Genomic DNA, 20,462 nt, shown 5'->3' on the forward strand with positions numbered 1-20,462 from the left:
TGAGGCATGGGGATGTTCCTAATTTGCCCAAGGCCACACAGCAGGTAAGTGGCAGAACTGAGATGTGAACCGGGCTGGGCTCCAGTCAAGCTCATGTGTTAACCTTCTGTCTCTTGCCCATCCCCTGCCCCAGTGCCAAGGTTTGGTCCCTTCCCCCTGTGCAACTAGTTACCTAAACCTTGCGTTGTTTTGTTGATCATGCCCAATGAGCATTCTGCAGCTTGGATGAGAAGGAATATCCCGACTCCCGCACCTGCTGGGGACTGGGGCAGTGATCGAATCTCCATGCCTCAGTCCTCTCGTGTTCAGGGGATCATCTCTACTCTGCAGAGTTGCTAGGTTGTGAGAGGCCACATGGACAGAGAGGACACTTTAGTGTCCTGTTATTATTGATGTAAACTGTGATGGGAATATGGTAAATCATGACTGACAGTCTTGAGGTTTTTTTCTCTGCTATTTCTCTTTCAGAAAAGGAAAGGGGGCTGGCCCAAAGGCAGGAAAAGGAAACCACCGAGGGATATTTCTGTTCCCTGTGCTCCTATGACAGGGTAAGACGGGGCAGACTACCTGACGGTGTGCTAATACAGTGGCCATGTGTGCAGGGCCTGGCCGTGACCCCATCTCAGCCTTGATCTGTTTTCCAATGGGGGGCCACACACCATAGGGAGGGGGTGCGGGTTGTTAGTTCTTTAAGCTGTAATAAGGTTCTGATGCTCAAAGGAGAGGACAGAAGAGCTGCATGTGGGTCACAGACCAGAAGGGGGTGGCTTTGGGGCCAAGTAGGTCTGGTTTCCCTTCCAGGCTTGCAGATGTGGGTGCTCTGGGGTGAGCTAGTTAACCTCCATCAAGGCTCAAGACGCCCCTCCCAGTGCCCTGAAACCTTGTCCCTTGTCCCCTGGCATCTTGGGCTGCAGAAAACAGATCCCATGACAGTCACTCCCCACTGCTCTGCAGGTCACCCTGCTGTTCTAGAAGCTTCTGCTCTTTTCCCTTTATCCCCATGTTTCTCAGGATGAAGGCCTTCTTCTCCATCTCCTATAACCCTGTGGACAGGTGGCATTATGTACATCCATTCCACAGAGGGGGAAACTGAGGCTCACACTTGCCACCCCCTCTTGGCATGCCTCGTGCCTCTACCTTGGGGAGCCTCTTCTGGCTCCTTTGTCTTTCATGAGTCTCTGGATAAATCAGCCATTTGAGTATTTCCCCCTCTTGAATTAACCTCCATTCACTGGTTAGATTGGAACTATGGGCAAACCAATGATTACTTATTTTTATTAAAAAAAAAACAGGAAGTGGAAATCGCTCCCCCGGGCCCGCTGCCCCTCCCCGCCCCCCTGCAGTTGCTCAGAGCTGCTGTTTGTTCCATTCCCGGCACAGGTACAGGATCTTCCTAAACGAGCAGAGGAGCCAGCTGAGGGCCAGGCACCCAGATCTGCCATTTACGGAAATCACGAAGATGTTGGCGGCTCAGTGGGCTCAGCTGTCTCAAGAGAAAAAGCAAGTAAGTCCTTTTCTGCATAGAATGAGGAGAAAGTGGCCCCCAACAGCCTCCATCTGGGGCTGTTCCCCCCCCCAGCCCATCTATTGACACAGGAGCCACAGGGAACCTTCTGGAAAGCAGGTATGAGGTGCCTCTCACCCCACCCCTTAAAAGCAATTGCCAGTTCTCCCTTGCTTTTGGCACTCACCATTTAGCAAACTGGGTTAAGCAGAATGACTAACCCACGAAACAGGTAAGTTGTCAAATAAGTTTGGGAAATTCTGTAGTGAGTCCTGTGAAATAGGTTTTTCCCTCTGCAGAAGGTTTTGGGAGCATTTAATAGGATTCTGTTTACTTAAAAAGTATTTCACTTGAGGCCCATGCTCTCGTGGAGGGAGGCATGGAGGGAGAGACGGAGGAAAGTACTTTGGGGGCATGAAAGTCTCCGAGTCTCAGCTCTAGGGTGAGACAGTTCTCAAACTAATTCTACATGGAACCCCCTTTCTACAGAGCACCTGTAATCTTCCCCGCAGTATGTTCTTGGGGTCACAGGGGAGGAAACACCAACTTGTGGGGTACAGCCAAAGCCCCTTTAGTAGGGCAAATGTGTCCCCTGTCAACTTCTGCCATCCCCCTTCTATACTTGTCAGCCACACTGGTCAAGCCATGCCTGCTCCAACGTCACCTCCTACGAGAAGCCTTCCCAAACCCCCTCTAAGTAGGTCTGACCCCAAAGCCCATATTTTTCCCAGAACAGCCTCTTGCCTTCAGAGTGTCATTTCTTTGGGTCAAATGCAATGACCCTGAGATGAACGTCTTTAAACCTCTGCACTTTCAACTTGTGTTGGCCACAGAAAACCCGTGGTTCAAATTAACTATTAGGGAGAAGTCCTTATTTGGGGTTGGGGGGGGTGTCCATATCAACCCTCGTCTTACAACCCAGCTTTACAACCACTTGGGAAGTAGATCCAGTGCCCAGGCACTGGACAACCCCTGGCTGTCCTGGACAGGGCAGGCCCCTGACTGTGGCCAAGAGCTAGACAGCTGGTCTCAGAGGAGGGGAGAGAAGTCGGGACTCCACTGAGCATCTCTGATTCTGGCCCTGGCTTATGACTCAGAGAAGCCACTCCTTCTGCCAGTACAGGAGAGGCAGGAGGTTTAAGCCAATGGAAACATCAGAAGTGGGGAGGAAGTGTCCCCATCACACACATGTTAACATGTCAAACCAATTAAAGCAAAGCTACTGTGGTTACACTTGGGTGAGGATGGTTAGGGCAGGTCCCCACCTGTTACAGTGACTTAACCCCCTAACACTCCAGTCTGAGCAGCTGAGACAAAATTACAATTTGCTGTGCAAATAAGCAGGGTGCTGGCAAAGCCTAGCACATCTCTGGTGGGACATCCAGAGGCAGAGTCTCTGATCCAAGGTTTAGGGTATCACTGAGCTATTTTCATGATCTCAGAAATCCTCCACCCTCTCCCTGCCCCAGCTGCCATGGTTGGAGCTCCTCCAAAGCTTAGTTTTAAAAACCCTGCCTTACACCATCATCAGCTGTCCCCTTGATGGGACTCAGGTCCCTGTAAGAATGGGGCTGAGGCTGTGTGCCCCCTGACAGGTGGAAAGAGGGTCCAGGAGCCTGAGGAAAGAGGTCATCTGATGGCCTGCTCCACACTTTAGGAGGACCAACCCAGCATATCAATGCTTTAAAATAGTTTTAACTTAATAACATGATTATTTATTTCAAATTACCAAGTGCCTCAAGTAAATAACCACTGTGGATATTCATTACCCGACAAGTGTTCTTGGGACAAACTTCCCCCGCCCACACCACCCATGCTGTCCCCCTGTTGTCCCTGGGTTACACCTGCCTGGTGTGGCTGGAGATGAGTCAAAGTCCCCACCCTCAGAGGCTCAGAGTCAAGGGGGTCAGGACCCCTGAAGGGGACGCATACAATCTAGGGTGAGGATTGCCTGGGACAAAGGTCTGTACCAGGGACTAGCATGCTCCAGGAGGTCTGAGGGCACAGCCCAGCCTGAGGGTATCAGAAAAAGATTCTTGAGGAGGTAAATAAATGTTCTATGATGGATCTTGTAGGATAAGTAGGATTTATCCAGAGGAGGAAAGGCGAGATGGGTGTTTCTTTTCTTTTCTTTTCTTCTAAGATTTTATATATTTATTTGACAGAGAGAGACAGCCAGAGAGGGAACACAAGCAGGGGGAGTGGAGAGGGAGAAGCAGGCTTCCCGCCGAGCAGGGAGCCCGACGCAGGGCTCGATCCCAGGACCCTGAGATCATGACCTGAGCTGAAGGCAGACACTTAACCACTGAGCCACCCAGGCACCCTGAGATGGGTGTTTCTGATGGAGGGAAAACAGTAGCCGAGGGAGTAGCTTGGGGCTGGCTCTGATTTGTGTCTTTATCAACAGTACCCAGCCCAGCACGCTGCACAGGGTAAAGCACTGATTTTGTATGAGTGATGATTGAATAGAAGTGGCATGTCCCTTGAGAGGGACCTAATAGTGCTACCCTCCTCTGCAATCACCAGATCACACGTGACAGAACGGTGAAAGCCTCAGGGTGGGGGGAGGGGCAGATTCCTGTCGATTGGAAGAAAACCTTCTGTAGGGTCAGCATCATTTAAACAAGGAATGAACTTGCTGGTGGGTAGTGAGGTCCCCATCCCAGGGGTGTGCAAGCAGAAGCTGGGTAGTAGCATCTTGGGACCTTCCTAGAGAACCCAAGGCAAATTGGACAAGAAGACCACCCCTCCCCCCACCTCCCAGATCAGGAGAGTCTGAGAGTCACCACTGTGCTCCTTCTTCCAGAGGTACGTTTATGAGGCGGATAAGGACAAGCAACGCTACATTCGTGAGCTGTGGGCCTACCAGAGCTCCCAGGCGTGCCGAGCCTTCTTGCAGAGGCAAGCAGCGCACGAGGCACGCACACTGTTGGGTGAGTGGGGCCCGGCCACGGGGGCTGGGGCTAGCTCTCCCTGCCACTCTGGGATTTTTTTCAGCATGAAGCGTGTTTAGAAAGCCCTTGGGGCTAGCCCTAACCCCACCCAGTGTTCGCACCAGTCACCTCCAGTTTAAAAGCCGCATCCTCTTATCCTTTGGATATGAGCCCTTTATCTAATAGATGGATTGTGGTGGCCCCTGCCCAGCAAGACACCCTGCACTGGCTTTCTTCCTGTCCTCCACTCACCGGCCCCCACCCCCACCAATGCTTCCTGGCCTCACCACCCAAAACACCACTCGCACCAAATCCTTGTCTTGGGGTCCAGCTCTGGGGGTCCCAGCCGAAGGAAGAGAAGAGAGCTGCATTTATTGAGTGTCTACTCACCATGCCTTCACCATGGAGGGCACCTCCCATTCATCGTCTCTTCCTCCTCATTGGAAGGCATCACCAGCCCCCTCCTAGGGGCACATGCCCATGGGGCAGTGTTGAGAGTCCTCAGCAGCAGGGGCCCGGGAGCTCAGGTCCAGGGAGGTGGGCTCCTCATCAGTGGTTCGGGGTCCACCACCGTCCATGCGGAGTGCTGTGCCCTGTGCTCTCCGTGCCTGGGGCTGACCACCGTCCCCAGGGCTTCCACGCAGAGCCCATCGGGCCCCCACGCTGCCACTTCTCACTCCCACCTGAGCTCTCGCCTCAGTGGTCAGGGCGTGGGCTCAGGAGTCCAAGTGCCTGGGTTTAAATCCCGGCTCTGCCACATGCTGGCTCTGTGACTCAGCACGAGCCACTGAAGCAGTCTGTGCTTCGGTGTCCTCGCATGAAAATCGGCTGTAATCAGTCCCTCTGGGCCGAGCTTGGCGCAGAGCAGAGGGGTTAAATTGTAGGGAGCTTGGTGCCTGGCACGTGGCAAGAGTTCGGCAAGCTTTCACTCTGGCTACCCCCCTCTTTTCGCTCTGCAGCAAAGGCACCGCACCCCAGCTTCATCCAGAGCGGGGATCAGCAAACTGCTGCAAAGGGTTAGACCATAAATAGTTTACCTTTTGTGGGCCACGTGGTCTCTGTCACAACCACTCAGCTCTGGTTGAAGCAGGAAAGCAGCTACAGATGGTGTATATTGTGTGCCAATAAAACTTTATTTATAAAAACAAGCAGAAGACCAAGTTGGTCCGCGGGCCTCTCCACTCTGGCGCCTTGTACGTACGGGGTTTCCATCTCACATTTATTTTTAATCAAGCACCTGCCGATTAAAAAACCATCAACCTGAAAACCACTGATCTAGCATGTAACTATTAGCAGACAATCCCTGAGCATAGTGGGGCCTCCGGTCCTCGCTATGAACGTCAGAGCTAAGAAAACTGTGCCCTGAGACCCTTGACCAAGGGTCCACTGAGAGCAGCTGTCTTCCCTGCTGGTGTTTTCCTCCCTAAGGACGCCGCTTGTCAGACTTAGCAGGGAACACCTCGTCTTACTTAATCCTTCAGGCTCGTGGGAGCCCCTCGGCCTGCTAACCGTTGTGGTTGTTTGGAGACTGTCCCCACACAGAAAGCTAGTGTGCTACAGAGAAAGGCCATTCCAATAGAGCGTGGTTTTTAAACAAACAAGTTGTGTTACTGCCTGATGGAAAACATGGTAATTGTTTAAAGCTTACCATATAAAAATCTATTAATTACAATAAACAATTTTTTTTTAACATCACCTAGAATCGGCCATGCTAATCAGAAGAATGCACTCTTTTCGTTTTTTCCTGGTTTCTGGCTCATCGTTCCATAGCTGGTCAGATGCTTATACATGGAAGTCAGGGGTAGCCTCATGGGTTTTAGGGCCGTTCAGACCTCAGTGGGACCTGAGCCGCTGAAGCCAAGCCCTGGTCCTCCAGCAGGAGCCTGGGGTCACTTCTTAGCTTCGGGAAGCACTTCCGACCCTCAAGGTGACCACTCCTCCTTCAGATGCTTTCTGATGCCACCTGTCTTCCAGCAGGACCAGGCACACCAGGAAACAGATTGGACAGGGAGGGCCTTCCGTTCTCAGCACTTGATGTAAGTATTTGTTTTCAGGGGTAGGGGGCGGGTAGTGGTTTTGAAACATCACCTCATCGGGCATGGGAGACTGAAAAATGTTCATCCCCAAAGATACCTAGGTCCCAGTACCTGTGACCCATGAATGTTACCTTACGGACAATGGGGCGGATCTTTGGGGATGTGATGAAATTGAAATAAGGGCATCAGATAGCCACAGGTGGTCTTACAGGAGGGAGACGGAAGGAAAGGCTGCGTGACCACAGCAGCCGAGGTCAAGGTGATGTGGCCACGTGCCGAGGAATGTCATTAGCCACCGGAAGAGGCTGGAAGGGGCCAGAAACAGGTTCTCCCCTAGAGCCTCCAGAGGGAGCATGGCCCTGCCAACATCTTCATTCTGGCCCCGCCAGGCTGATTTTGGACTTCTGGTCTCCAGGACTCTGGGAGAATGAGTTCTGCTCCTTTACATCACCAGGTGTGGTGACTGATGACAGAAGCTACAGGAGATCATTCCAGGAATCGGCTATGATGGAGACAGGCCGGTGCTGTTTGAGGGTGTTACTCACATGGCAGGCGATTCTGACTCCCCCTAATGAGGAGTCCTGAGAATACGTGGGAAATTCCCAGAAGGCATGCTGGGCATGCTGGGTGCAGATGGACGTGAAGCTGAGCTCTACGCAGAGGAGACAGGATGGGCAGAGACCCAGGGAAGGGAGGCCGCGTAGGGCGTTTGGGGCACGGAGGGCCGCTCGGGCTGCAGGGAGCGGACAGTGGGCACATGGGGACTAGGACAGGGCAGCCGTGCCTGGAGTCGCCGGACGGTACGAGCTGCGATGTAATTGGTAGGTGTTTTCCCTTTGAGCTTTAACTGACAAAGAAATATCTATTTCACTAACAAACAAGGAATCACTGAAAATGAATTTTAAGGGGCAGCCAGATGTGCTTACGCTGAAATTTTCTGGAAGGCCACACAAGAAACTCTCACCCAGGGGGAGTAAAATGGGATGGGGCACACTTTTACTTTACACCTCCCCCCTTTTTTTTTTATTACTTTAAGCATGCATTCATAATAACTTTAAAAGTTGTTTTAAGTACACCACCTTCTATCATGATGATAAAATGATTTGAGGACTTACAGTGCCAAGGACTTCCTAAATCTGTCGTCTGCCTGAAAGGTCAGCCCCCTGGGGCCCAGGCAGGGCTGCGGAGGCAGAAGCCCCTCGCCCCTCCTCTGCCCTGTGCAGCCCAGTGCTCTCTCACCGACGCAGGGACCCCTCCCCGGAGCCTGCGCCCGCCCCACTGCCTACATGTCAGGCTGTCCATGACCTGGCGTCCATCTCCCTGTCCAGTCTCCTCTGCCTTCCATGTGCCCACCTGCCCTGGAGGGCTGCCAGCTGCTGATCCAGAGCCTCCCCTTTCTTCCTCACCCACCCTGTGACCTCAGACAAGCTCCTGCTGTCCTCACGACACGCAGCTCAGAGCGCGACTGTGAACGGAGTGCTCAGTGACCTCTGGTTTAATTGGAAGTTGAAAACATGAATTGATTCTAATAGATGAAGACCTCACACTTCTATTGAGGGCCGTGTGACTAGATATACAGCATGATAGATTACAAGATAAATGGCTCCTGGCTAGTTCTTTCTTCGACACCTTTTCTTGGGCACCTTGCGATTTGTTTTCGCTTAACAGCCCTTCCGAATCTTGGCTTCAGGTTGCAAGAGGGTTGGTGGTAGGGATCATCTGAATGAGGGTGGGGTCCCTTCCATAATTGTTCCCAGGGTCATCCTGCATTGTCATGATGGATTGTATGATAAGGATATATTTCTATAAGCAAACGTGAGAGTGCAGAACTTTGTGTTGAGGTGCATGTGAGCTGAGTTTGGACATTTACTCTGATGTCTCGGCACCAGCCCCCCGCGGGGGCAGGCCCTTTTTCGGATGTGCTGCACCACAGACCCCTTTCCCTTCAAGTTCCCTCCTGACTCGGGGCTCTCCAGCAGCCCTCCCCCATCTCTCCCTCTCTGGAGCTCCCAGGGCTCTCCTCCCTCACTGCGCTCTCCTAGCAGGGTCCTTCCACTTTAGCAGGAGGTAGGCAAGAGGGTATGCAAGAAATCACTCGACCTCTTTCAGGTCGAGGACACATCTCCAGGCTGAAGGAGCTCCTCTCTGATAAGGGACAGAAGTCCTAAGAATCAGTGAGCTGCAGAACGTCCTGAGTCTCATCAGCGTCTGGCTGGCCCGGGGTCAGGAAAACGTATAAGTCTTTGTCAGGAAGCATCTCTTCCAAAAGCTTAGGGAATTCTTACATCCCCGAACTAATAAACGTAAGCAAATGCATATAGTTATATATGTTTCTTAATTAATTAGGTTTTTCATTTAAAAATAATATATGTGCGGGGCACCTGGGTGGTGCAGCCCACTGAGCATCCGACTCTTGGTTTCAGCTCAGGTTGTGATCTCAGGGTCATGAGATTGAGCCCCATGTCCGGCTCCACCCTCAGCAAGAAGTCTGCTTAGGACTCTCTCTTTCTCCCCCTCTGCCCCCCCAAAGTGAAAAAATAAATCTTTAAAAATAATAATAATAATATACGTGCATGGTAAAAACAAATGCAAACAGCACACAGAGGCTTCTGGGAAGAGGTGGGTCCTGCTCACAGGCGCTAGCCCACCTCTGCATCCCAAGACATCCACTATACCCAGCTTCTAGGGCATCCTCCAGAAATAGCCCGTGGATACATGCAAGCACCTATGGGCTCGTGCATAGATATTTTGATAAAAGGACACATTTTTGTTATTCAATCATAGAGCTCATTCTGGTTTAGGATTTCAAAGTAAACTCTTTGCAAGTAAGCAGAACCCAGAGTTGGTTCTGCGCTTTCTCAAACAATCCCGCCAGTTACCAGAACTCCCCGCTCTTCCTTCTTGGCCCCATTCCTCGCATTTCCCACTCGGTGACAGAGGTCTTGGGATGATTTGAAATTCTCAGCTGTGCTTGGAGAGGCCTCAAGCCGGCAAGTGGTTTCCCCGGGGGAGAAGGGACGAGCAGGACGAGCAGGACGCAGCCCGGCCGGAGAGCCGTGCGGAAGCCCCTCTGAGCCAAGTGTATGTTCAGAGATGGTGGGAACGCCGCGCGCGTCCGCCCGCCTCCGAAACGTTTCTGTCCACAGGGGGATGAAGGCAACGACCTGGTACTGTAGGGCCTGCAGACAGTTCTTCAGCTCCTTGCATAACAAGAAGGAGCACCTGCTGGGAAAGCAGCACCTGCAGAACCTCACAGGTAACCCGCCCACCCTGCTTTTCCGTTTGAATGTTAAGACCGGATCTAACCAAATGCTCTTAATATCAGGCGTGCACGCGGGAGGGGGTGGGTCTTCACGGAATAGCCTACGGAGTAGCCTCTTCATTTGTTTTATTGATTTTTTTTTTTTTTTGAGTGTAGTTGACACACGATGTGACATTAGTTTCTGGCGTGCAACCTAGTGATTCAACTAGTTTCAACGTTGTTTCACCTTTCACCGCACAACGCTGGTACGGTGTCATTGAGTCTGCGCCCTGGGCTGTGCCTTTTATTCCAAATGTCTTCCTCATTCCATGCCTGGAAGCCCGTGCCTCCGCCTCCCCTTCGCCCCATCCCCCATCCCCGCGCCCCCCCCACCCCCGCCCCCGGCAACCAGCAGTGTGTTCTCTGTATTTATAGGTCTCATTCTGCTTTTTGTTTGTTTATTCATTGGGTCTTTTTTTTGTTTAGATTCCACATATGAGCGAAATCGTATGGTATCTGTCTTTCTCTGACTCATTTCGCTTAGCACGCCACCCTCTAGTCCCATCCATGTTGTCATAAGTGCTGCAGTTAATGTATATACCACACCTTCCTTGGTCACTCTTCTATGGATGGGCTCAGGCAGCTTCCGTGTCTCGGCTATTGTAAATAATGCTGTGATAAACATAGGGATGCCTAGGTCCTTTTGAAGGAGTGTTTTCATTTTCCTTGGGATAAACACCCAGTAGTGGAATTACTGTATCACAGGGTAGCTCTATTTTTAATTTTTTGAGGAACCTCCATGCTGTTTTCCAGAGTGGCTGCACCAGTTTTTGTTCACACCCACAGCTCACGAGGGTCTCTTTTTCTCCACATCCTCGCCAACACCTGTTGTTTCTCGTGTTGCTGATTTTAGCCATTCTGACAGGTGTGAGGTGGTATCTCCTTGTAGTTTGGATTGTATTTCCCTGATGCTGAGTGATGCTGAGCATCTTTTCATGTGTCAGTTGGCCATCTGTAGGTCTTCTTTGGAAAAATGTCTGTTCAGGTCCTCTGCCCATTTTTTAATTGGGTTTTTTGTTTTTCTGGTGTTGAGCTGTATAAGGTCTTTACATATTTGGGGTATTAACCCCTTACTGGATAGGTCATTGGCAAATATCTTCTCCCATTCGGTAGGTTGTCTTTTGTTTTATTGATGGTTTCCTTTGCTGTGTGATTTGCCTCTTCACTAACCTCGGGGCCTGGATTTCACATTCTCCCTGCCTGCAGCCTCTGTGTCCAAGTCACCACGGGCTCGCTCCCTCCCTTCGCTCCTTCGCCCAGGTCTTGCTCAGGTGTCACCTCCTGAAAGACAGCTTGCAGTGTGCACAGCTGCGCACCCCCTACCCCTCCCGCCCTCCCCTGCCTTCTTGCTCTCCAACCTGCCATCTTCTAGCAGCCTCTTTGCCCTCTATGTTGTTTGCCGTCTCTCTCCAGGATTTAAGCCTCTCGTGTTTCAGGATATTTCCCTTTCATTCACTGCAGTACCTCCTGGGCCTAGAACCATGCCCGGCACGCCTAGCAGGCTCTGCATGCATGTTTGTGGAGTGAATGCGTGCATGCATGAATGAACATGTTCAACATATAACCCTTGAGCACTTACTCCTTCCCAGGCACTGAGCCACATGCTAGGGACGCAGACAGAATAACACAGAGCTCTGCCCCAAGGAAACTGAAGTGTGCAGATTAATACAATAGCGTCGCGTTAAGATGTCTTGCATTCAAGTGAAATGAATCCCACAGCACAGGGAGGCCCCGTGATGATTACACCACCTAGCATCACAGGCGTGCTCTGGGGCTGGCAAAGATCCCCCAAGAATGAGAGCAGCTACATCAAGTGCAGCAGTAGGGGGTGACATTGTTTCTTTTTTCCACCATTCCACTAGATGGGACCTAAGCCCCTACTCGGCACCATGCTTGCTGTGTGGCCTGGGGCCAGTTACTTAACCTCTCTGTGCTTCCACTGCCTCATCTGTGAAGGAAGGATGAGATTGCCCACCCCTCAGGGCTCTTCTGAGGACCGACATCGGTGCCTTGTGTGAGCCTGGCACGGCCGAGATGCTACCTCCTCCGACAGCTTCCCTGATCCCGGACTTGGGTGGGGGGCTTCCTTGGGACTCCTGAGGCCCCACACATACCTTTGGCTGTACGAGGATCATCCCATTATTGTCACCACCACCCCGTGACATACATGTGCACACGCACTGGTCTGCGCTCCCGGCAGGAAGGCGGGTGTGGGTCAGGACTCCCCTCTGACCCCGAGTAGGTAGTAAACACTGATGAAGGCATGCACAGAGGTACCGCAGGCCCACGGTAAGGCTGCGGTTTAAAAGCAAATAAACCGTTTTCAGTAATGTCTTGTTTAAGGTGAGTAATGGCAACGAAGATGAAAATGCATCTCATTACCTGCGGCTGAGCGTAACCTGTACGCTCGGATGCCTGGAGTTGCACTGTGTAAAATACCCGCTGAAGCGGGTTAAGGCTCATTTCAAAATCTATACAATCGTGTGCTGGGGGACCATGAAGTTGTCGCTGCGTGCGGCTGCAATCGGTGTGACTCTCTGAGGGCCTCTGCGGTTATTGAAAAGGAAACAGGCATGGGCAAACCTCACTCCGTCTTCCCTTTAAACCGCCTACAGATTTTACCTTAATGGCCGGGCTCTTGAGAGCTTTTCCGTTTCTGCTTGTACGGCTGCAATTTTGCTGGGACGGCGCCGTCTCCGAGCCTCTGAGGTTTGGTCCTGCGGGGGGAAGGGGGTCAGCCCCACTTCCCCTGGGGGCCCAGGCCTCACCTGGCTTTGTTGCCCTGGCCCCCCCACCAGCCCGAGGCAGAGTGAGCCCCAGGATCACCTGTCCTCGTTGTTCCCCCCCTAAAAGAACTTGAGCTGTCCTGACCCCAGTCTCTGCTTCCACTCAAGGGGGCGAGGCCCCAGAACTCTGTCCTTGTGAAGACAGAGTTCACGTACCCTCAAGTTCACCCACTGAAAGCAGTTCTTAGAATATTTGGATACTTTCAACCATGACTACAATTAAGGTTACCACGTTTTCATCGCCCCCAAAAGAAGCCTCAGGCCCATTAGCAGCCACTCCCGCTCCTGGGCAAGCACTGAGTCGTCTTCTGTCCCCATAGGCAGGCACAGCTTTTTAACATTTGATGTCAGCTTTGCGTGGAGCATCCCCCAGGCTTCTCTGCCCCGATGACATCTTCGGGGAGCAGTGCCATCGCCGCGAAGGGCCTGAGCATGAATCCCTGCTCTGTCTGCCCCTTACTCCCTTCCACACCCTGGACAAACCTCTACCCGTGGCCCTTGTTTCTGCAAGTGCAGAATGGGAACAGTGACCGAGGACCTCATCGGGCTGATGTAAGGGTTGGAGGAGGCGATCTTGGGGCAGCCTCTCCATGCCAGGACACCCTGGGTGCCCCTAGCGCTACGGGGACCTTGGCCAGAGTGTGTCAGCAGCGCCTGCCTCCCGTGGCCCCTGCCCTGCGGTGCCTGTGCATCTCCCCCTCCCCCCTTCCACTACCTTGTCCCCAGAGGGCCCTCCCTAATCCACACGCCAGTCTCCCTCCTGTTCATCCTTCCCGAGACCCTCAGAAAGGCAAGACTGGTGAGGATGTGGGAGAACTATAGCCCTGATTCGCTGCTGGAGGGGAAAACAGCCTCGTGGTTCCTCAGCAGGTTAAATCTCAAGTCACCATATGACCCTGCAGACACCGCCCCTGAGTGTGGATACCCAGCCAACTAAAAACGTACGTTCACACGACATGGTGAACGTGCATGACATGCGTTATTCATGATGGCCCCAAAGTGGAAAGAGCCCAAACGTCCATCACCAGATGAATGACACACAAAATGTGGGCCTGTGCCATGGAATAGTATTCTGCCCTGCAAAGGAGTGAAGGACTGATGGAATAGTATTCTGCCCTGCAAAGGAGTGAAGGACTGATGCAAGGCACAGTATGGGTGAACCTTGGAAACATGGTAAATTGAACAACCAGTCACAGAGGACCACATAGTGTCTGGTCCCAGGTGTATGAAAGGTCCAGAATAAGAAAATCTATAGAGACAGGAAGCAGATTAGCAGTTGCCTGGGGCTGGGGGAGGGGAGAGCAGGTGGAGAAGTGTGAGAGGTGGCTAAAGGCACCAAGTTTCTTTTTGGGGTGATAAATATGTTCCAAACTTGACTGTGGTGATCACTGCACAACTCTGAATATACTACAAACCACTGAATTCAGCACTTTCAATGGGCAAATTGTGTGGTACCATGACTTAGAGCTCAGCCAAGGACTCCTCCCCCAGGAGGCCCCCTTGCTGCCACCCATCTGGCCCAGGGCCCCCTGCATTCTGCTTATTTGTCTTCTTCCCGGGGACACGGAGCAGGGACTGCCTTGCTTGCATCTGGACACAGGGCCAGGTCCAGAGATGCTGCTCATTTTTGCTCATGGGGCTGACCTTCCCCGTGGGATTTCTTTGCTTTTTAGGGAAATTCGAAAAAGATTCCACTGAGTGCTTAAAGCATCTGGAACCTCTGGAGAAAGAGGAAGGTCAAAATTTGCACAAAGAAGACTCAGAGGAGGAAACTGAGTGGCCCGATCCACTTGCGCTAGGAGGCCTGATTCCAGAGAAGCATTTTGCTTCATTCGACTTGTGTTTCTTGCAAGAGTTTATCTTTAAACTTCTGAAAAGTAAGTAGTCAAGTTCAGCACTTTCCCGGTAGCTTTGTAACCTAAGGTTTTATGATCCTAGTCAGAATAACGTCCAATAAGAAGTTATGATATTAAGTGGAACCAAAAAAAAATGCCATCTAGGAGAATAACAGTAAATAAAAATAATAATCACATGGGAAATAACCAAGAACATCCACTGAGCCAGGCACAGGTCTAAGAACTTTAGACAAATTACCTCTTTTAATTCCCATAAAAGTACTGCGAGGTTGGTAATAGTATCTCTTCCTTTTAAAAAAAGGAAAGTGCGGGGTGCTTGGCTGGCTCAGTCGGAAGAGCATGTGTCTCTTGATCTCGGGGTCATGAGTTCGAGCCCCACGTTGGGTATAGAGATTACTAAAAAGATAAACATTGAAATAAAATAAGGAAAGCACGGCACAGAGAGGTTATGTAACTTGCCCATGGTTGCAGAGCTGGTCCATGGCTGAGCTGAAATTTAACCCCAGGCCATTGGGTTCCACGACCTGTGTTCTTCACAACTTCCCCACAGTCAAGTATGTGAAATTACACATAGGTAAATCCACGCAAATGTTAACGGTGGTTATCTCTAGCAGGCAAGAGGAGGGGGTTATGCGTTTCTTTATTCCTTTCTGTGTCTGCACATTTCCCCCCCAATGGACAGAGACGTCTTTCATATTATCAGAGAAAGAAAGAACTCTCTTAGAAAGGATTTGGGGGATGACCTGCCCAGAGTGGGGGCCTCGGCTGTTGCCTGGCGGGGCGGGGGGGGCAGTTCAAAGAGAAGGGGAGGTGTTTGATGGAAAAGAACAGAAAAAGATGGCCTTCTCGTACCTTTCCTCCCAGTCAAGGAATTTGAGCTCAGAGAGCTGAGGAAGACTCTAGAAAGAGCCCGAGTGGAGCAGGAGGCCCTGCAGAGGCAGCTGGTAGAGTTCCAGGTGAGGTGCCCCGGGGAGGGAAGCACCCACATCCTGGCTCCGTGGCCCCCTGCTCAGCTCAGGGCCCTGAGGTGTCAGCAAGGCAGGGATGAAGACCACACGGTCTGCTCAAAACACTGCATCACAAACCCCAGTGTCACTCGCCTCCACACCATCCAGGCACGAGCATGCATGTTATGTGTCCTTGTAAAATGCAGTGTTCTGTCTGGTTTTGATGCCCAGAAATTGTGCCACGAGCCTTCTCGTGCTGCATGCTTATTCCACTCAGTGCTCCGTGTTCACCACATTGCCATGTGGCGTTTGGCCCATTACTTCTCACTGGGGCCGTTGTCCCCATTCCCCTCTTGGTGGTCCCCAGTTTGTCCCCAGCCCCTCCCGACTAGAGCTGGGGGTATGATGAGTGTCCCTGCGTGTGTCCCGTTACGGGATCCGTGGTCTGGACCACACACCCCGAGAAGGGGGGCTGGGAGGCAGCCGGCAGATGCCTTTCCGTGGACAAGTATGCATAAATTTAGGCATCCATGGGTGGCATCTATTTTAATGAAAGCGAAGAAAAGAAAATGAGGTGAAACCATGCCGAAAGTCACAGTTTTGAAATGTGTTATTTTATTCTGATTATAAAATTAACATATTCATGGAAGAAAATTTTGAAATTTCGGAAGTGTGAAGAAAATTTAAATCCAATCGTTAGACAAGCATCCTTAGCATTTCAGCGCAACAGTGTCTGGGCTTTCTATGCGCAGCTAAATCTGTCTATTCATGTAGATAAATACGTCTATACTGTCTATATGTTATCATGGATCTCTATGTCTAAATAAGTATGTCTCCCTCTGTGGAGGGAGAGAGAGGGAGGGAGGTGGAGAGACAGACAGACTGACAGAAAAGATTGGGATGAAAAACCACAGTTCTGACTCCTACGGTTTCCATTTTATTACACGGTAAGCGTTTGCATGTCTCCTTCGATGTTCTTTTACGAATTGCCTCTCGTGACTGTATAATGTTTCGTTGGACGGAAGAACCCTAATTGAGTCCCCGTTTCCCAGTCGCTGGGCACTTGGGTCGCACCCAGGTATTCTATTATAAATGACCCCGCGCTGAACATTCTGTCCACCTCTGCTCATCCTCAGGCTCCCCTCGGGAGGGACGCCTGCAAGTGCCACCCACAGGCTCTGGGGGATCCAACCGGGCTCTGCCCTCAGCAGCTGTGTGCCAAGAGAATGTCCCTGGTCATGGTGGGGGGGTCATGGTGGGTCTGCCCCCTCTGGTGGTCGTGAGCCACGAACTCCCCGACTCCACCTGGAGTTCCTGGAGGGGTACCTGGCACCTGATGGTGTCACCGTCACAGCATCGCCCTCTGGGGGCTGTCCCCGCCCCCCTGCTCCCTCCAGCAAGCTCTTCACCTCAGACTTCCATGCTCCCCTAAGTTCCACTGCAATTCCCAGTTCCTTTGAGTGTAGCTCATCCCCTTTCCTGCAACTTGTTAAAGAATCCTGAAGAACAGTGAATATTAAACAACAACAACAAAAAAAACCCCACAAATAACAACAGGAAAGAAAACACCTAGCTATCCAAAGCCACCACAACGTGACCCAGCAGCCTGGGCGGCAGGAAGGGTGTGTGCCATGGGGGGTGGGGGCCTGCCCATTACTGTCCACGACCTCGGGAGCGGGGGGGCTCACCGAGATCCCAGTCCACATCTTTAGGGGGAGACGACTGTGCCGCCTGCTGCCGAGGCCCTGGCATATAGATACACTTTCTCCATGGGTGGGAGCCCACCCCCTGCGCACGCACCTCACCCTGAGGCTGGCCACGTCTTCCCTGGCCCAGGCCTGATTTCTGCCGTGGGGCCATGTGGCTGGGAGCCTGAAAACAGCCAGCTCAGAAGTCCAGCCCCGCTGTGCATCTGGGCGCCCCTACCTGGCTGCAGGGCCCGGCCAGGCATTGATTCCGGGAATCGTGCTTCCCCAGCCTATAGAATGAGCTACAGTGAGGCAGAATGGGCCCGAGGTGGGGGGGTAGAAAGATTTTAATGGGTGGGGGCTCTGTCTGTGGCTGGCTGTCCTGCTTCCGGGAGCAGTGGGGCGGGGGGGATCTGGGACGTTTGAGGATTGTGGATGTGTCTTGCAAGAGCAGCCGCAAGACCTTCCTTGTTTAATTGTTGACTTAGGAGTTTACTTATTTACTTACCTATTTATTCATTTACTTGTTTTGTACTTTATTTCCTTATTTATTTCCTTGCTTATTTACTTATTTACTTTTAATTTACTTATATATGTATTTACTTACTCTTTTTCTTATGTACTTTCCTATTCACTTATATGCATATTTATGTACTTCTTTATTCACTCTGTTGCCTACGCGCTCACGCACTCACGCGCTCACGCGCTGGCGTGTTGTGCTCCTGCCGAGGGCTGGCCAGCCGTGAACCCCTAGGTACCCCTTTCAGAACCAGCAGCAGAGGCTGGAGGTAGAGCTGGTGGGCCTGAAGACCTACGGGGTCGTCCTGGAGAAGGAGTTTGAGAACCTGAACATGGTACTGATGTTGTCCCACTTCAGCCTGCAGGTGATGGACACGGGTGAGCCCCTGTCTCAGGCAGCTCCTCCCCACTCCCCGTGCCCCATGCAGCCCTCTAGGTCCTCACTGGCCAGCAAAATCAAGGCCACGGGGGATTCCTGGCCACTCACCTGTTCACAACTGCATTCCCCCATTTCTTCACGCAGTGCGCTTTCCTACGCGGCCAGCGCACCCCGGCTCTGTGCTGGGTGTGGGGGTAGGGGTGTGGAAATGAACATGGTGCTGGTGATCCCAAATCCAAGCCCTGGGCCGGGCACCTCGGGGAGGAAGAGACCAAAAGCCCCTGGCCTCGAGCGTTAGTCAGGGAGTCAGACCCTGGGTTACTAGGCTGCTGGCCAGCCGTGTCCTGGAGGGGGCTGCCCTCCATGGACAGAGGTCATGGGCTCAGGAAGGAGGCAATTCTTTATCTGTGGGCTTCTAGAAGGGACTGACAGAGGAAGGGGCACTCCAGCTGGGCTCAGGAAGCCAGTCACAAACCCATCAGGCAGAGAAGGGGTCACAGGCACACCGGGCAGGAGACCCCGTGTTTGCAGAGGCGGGGACGTTTGGAAACGCAGAATGAGGGGGGGAACATAGCAAGGAGATGGTTGTGTCCTCAGGTGGTAACTTACGGAGTACCTTTTTCTCTGAAGAAAAAATTCATGAATACCATTTCATCGTGAAATACTTAAACATGACTGTTTGTAGGAAACATAACACACGACCACTCCCTTCGCCCTCTCCCGACCCCCATCAAACCCTTGGCCCTGGAGGTTGTGACTGTCAGCATCTTCATGCATGTCCTTCCTTCCGGGTGTCTTTCTATACATCCACGAATGGGGTGATATTAAAAATTAAAAACAACGGGAACTCTTGGGGACACTGGCTGGCCATGACCTTGGCACAGGGTTGCTGGGCCTCCTGCTAGACTGATGGTGGGGTCTTGGCAGTTGGGGGCCCCTTGGGCAGTGGCTGCTTACCAACCAGTCTGGCGGTTTTCAACATTTTCAGACCCGGTATGGCATCATGGGCCAGCCACCCACACTGTCCAGACAAGAGGCAAACTCGCCCATCTGCGGCTTATCCATCTCCCGCTAACGGCACAAATGTGTGCATATCACCGTCAGGGTGTTGTTCTGTATGTGTCTTAGAGACCTCTCCATCCATGAGTACAGCTCCGCTCGTTTTAACCTCTGCAGGGCGGGGTGTCGTGACCCCAGCACACCGGTCCCCTGCGGATGTGCATTGACGTGGGGACCTCCAAGGTTTCACCATCACTGTGGAGCAGGGAGTCCAGAACACACTACATCTGGGAACGGGGGAGCACTCCTGCTCTCTTCAATAGCAAAGCCTCAGCCCAAGGGCTCTGGCATTGAGAGATGGGGAATAGGTCTTGCTGCTTCAGAAACTTGGAGACCTTCCTCTCCCATGCACCCCCCTCCCCTCCCAGCCCTTTATCCTGATTGAGAGCATTTGCCATGACTTCCATGTGAATTTTTACACTTACATAGGATTAAGGAGAGGTGACCAGGCTTAAGGGCTCCTATAGAAGAAGAGGATGGGTCTGCATCAGGTGTGGGTAGCAGATAGGAGGCACATTCTTTAACGTTCATAAAGCCACCTGCCCCAGCACCTTCTCTGCTCTGGCCACTCTGCTCCCAGCCGCCCCCCCTCCAGACCACACACTCCGTTCTTTCCTAAGACATCCCGCGCATGCCAAGCGCTGGGCCCCATGCCAGGAACCCAGAAATTAGAGGAGATGTTTTATGACCTCACCGAGCTTGCAGGCTCAGAGGGTTGGCACATGGGAAATAAACCCAGCCATCCCGGGATGAGCTTGAGTCCCAGACCTTCCTCCAGGGATGAGTCGGGGAGCAGGGGCCTCCTCCTTCAAGACCCCGTGTGTGTTCTCTGCCCCAGGCCCAGTGCCTAGTAGGCCTCCAGGAGTATTCGAGGTGAGGTCAGGTGAATGGAGAGCAGGTGTGGTTTGTGCTGACTTCTGCAAGAGCCCTTGGGCTCTACCCCTTTTTTGTGGCAGTAAACTGCTCTGAACGCCCCTTCTAATTCTGCAGCGTAAAGTGGTGCCCCTCCCCCGCACCCGCGGCAGGACCTCTCCCAGGAGCTCCGGGTTCAGCTTCCACAGAGGCACCTCTCTCCGCGGAGAAAGGACCAAAGATCCTGGGACTTACATACGGGACAGTCAGGATGGATCTACTGACAGGGGAAAATAAATTGTGTGTGTATGTTTGTGCAACAGACTCTGTCTTTTTTGCCTGGGGCTGAGCAGTGTCTGCTCTGTAAGTATTCCTCTTGGGGGCGAAGAGTTGAGCAGCTTTGATGTGGGAAGATTTGGGTCCAGTGCTTCTGCCTTTCCACATGTGACTTCCACAGGGAGTACAGTGCAAGCCTGCTCTCGGAGAACATGCCCTTCCCTTGGGCACGCTTTGGTTTCCTCTGCTGTTATAAGGCTTGACCTCAAAGGATGGGGTGAAGATCAAGTCAGATGATCAGCTTGTCTGAGTTTGGGTCCCCTAGG

General features: G+C 52.2%; 1 protein-coding gene across 2 annotated transcripts; it reads left to right on the forward strand.

Moving 5' to 3' along the window:
* Positions 1 to 472: 472 nt before the first annotated feature.
* LOC115937750 (uncharacterized) lies at positions 473 to 20,180 on the forward strand. 2 transcript variants are annotated; one of them, XM_081812657.1, is made up of 9 exons: positions 473 to 548; positions 1,381 to 1,504; positions 4,311 to 4,437; positions 6,314 to 6,473; positions 9,620 to 9,729; positions 14,234 to 14,437; positions 15,281 to 15,372; positions 17,819 to 17,948; positions 19,999 to 20,180. In XM_081812657.1, the coding sequence occupies exons 1-9, from the start codon at positions 541 to 543 to the stop codon at positions 20,001 to 20,003; spliced, it is 960 nt and encodes a 319-aa protein (XP_081668783.1). In that variant the 5' UTR covers positions 473 to 540; the 3' UTR covers positions 20,004 to 20,180. The 2 variants fall into 2 exon arrangements, 1 of the variants encoding a protein (XP_081668783.1); XR_014143105.1 differs by lacking the exon at positions 19,999 to 20,180 and having other exon boundaries at positions 15,281 to 16,310; positions 17,819 to 17,907.
* Positions 20,181 to 20,462: the final 282 nt, after the last annotated feature.

Source organism: Leptonychotes weddellii, chromosome 2 (genome assembly GCF_054177405.1).
Source record: "Leptonychotes weddellii isolate Sample4059 chromosome 2, ASM5417740v2, whole genome shotgun sequence".
Classification (NCBI taxonomy): Eukaryota; Metazoa; Chordata; class Mammalia; order Carnivora; family Phocidae; genus Leptonychotes; species Leptonychotes weddellii.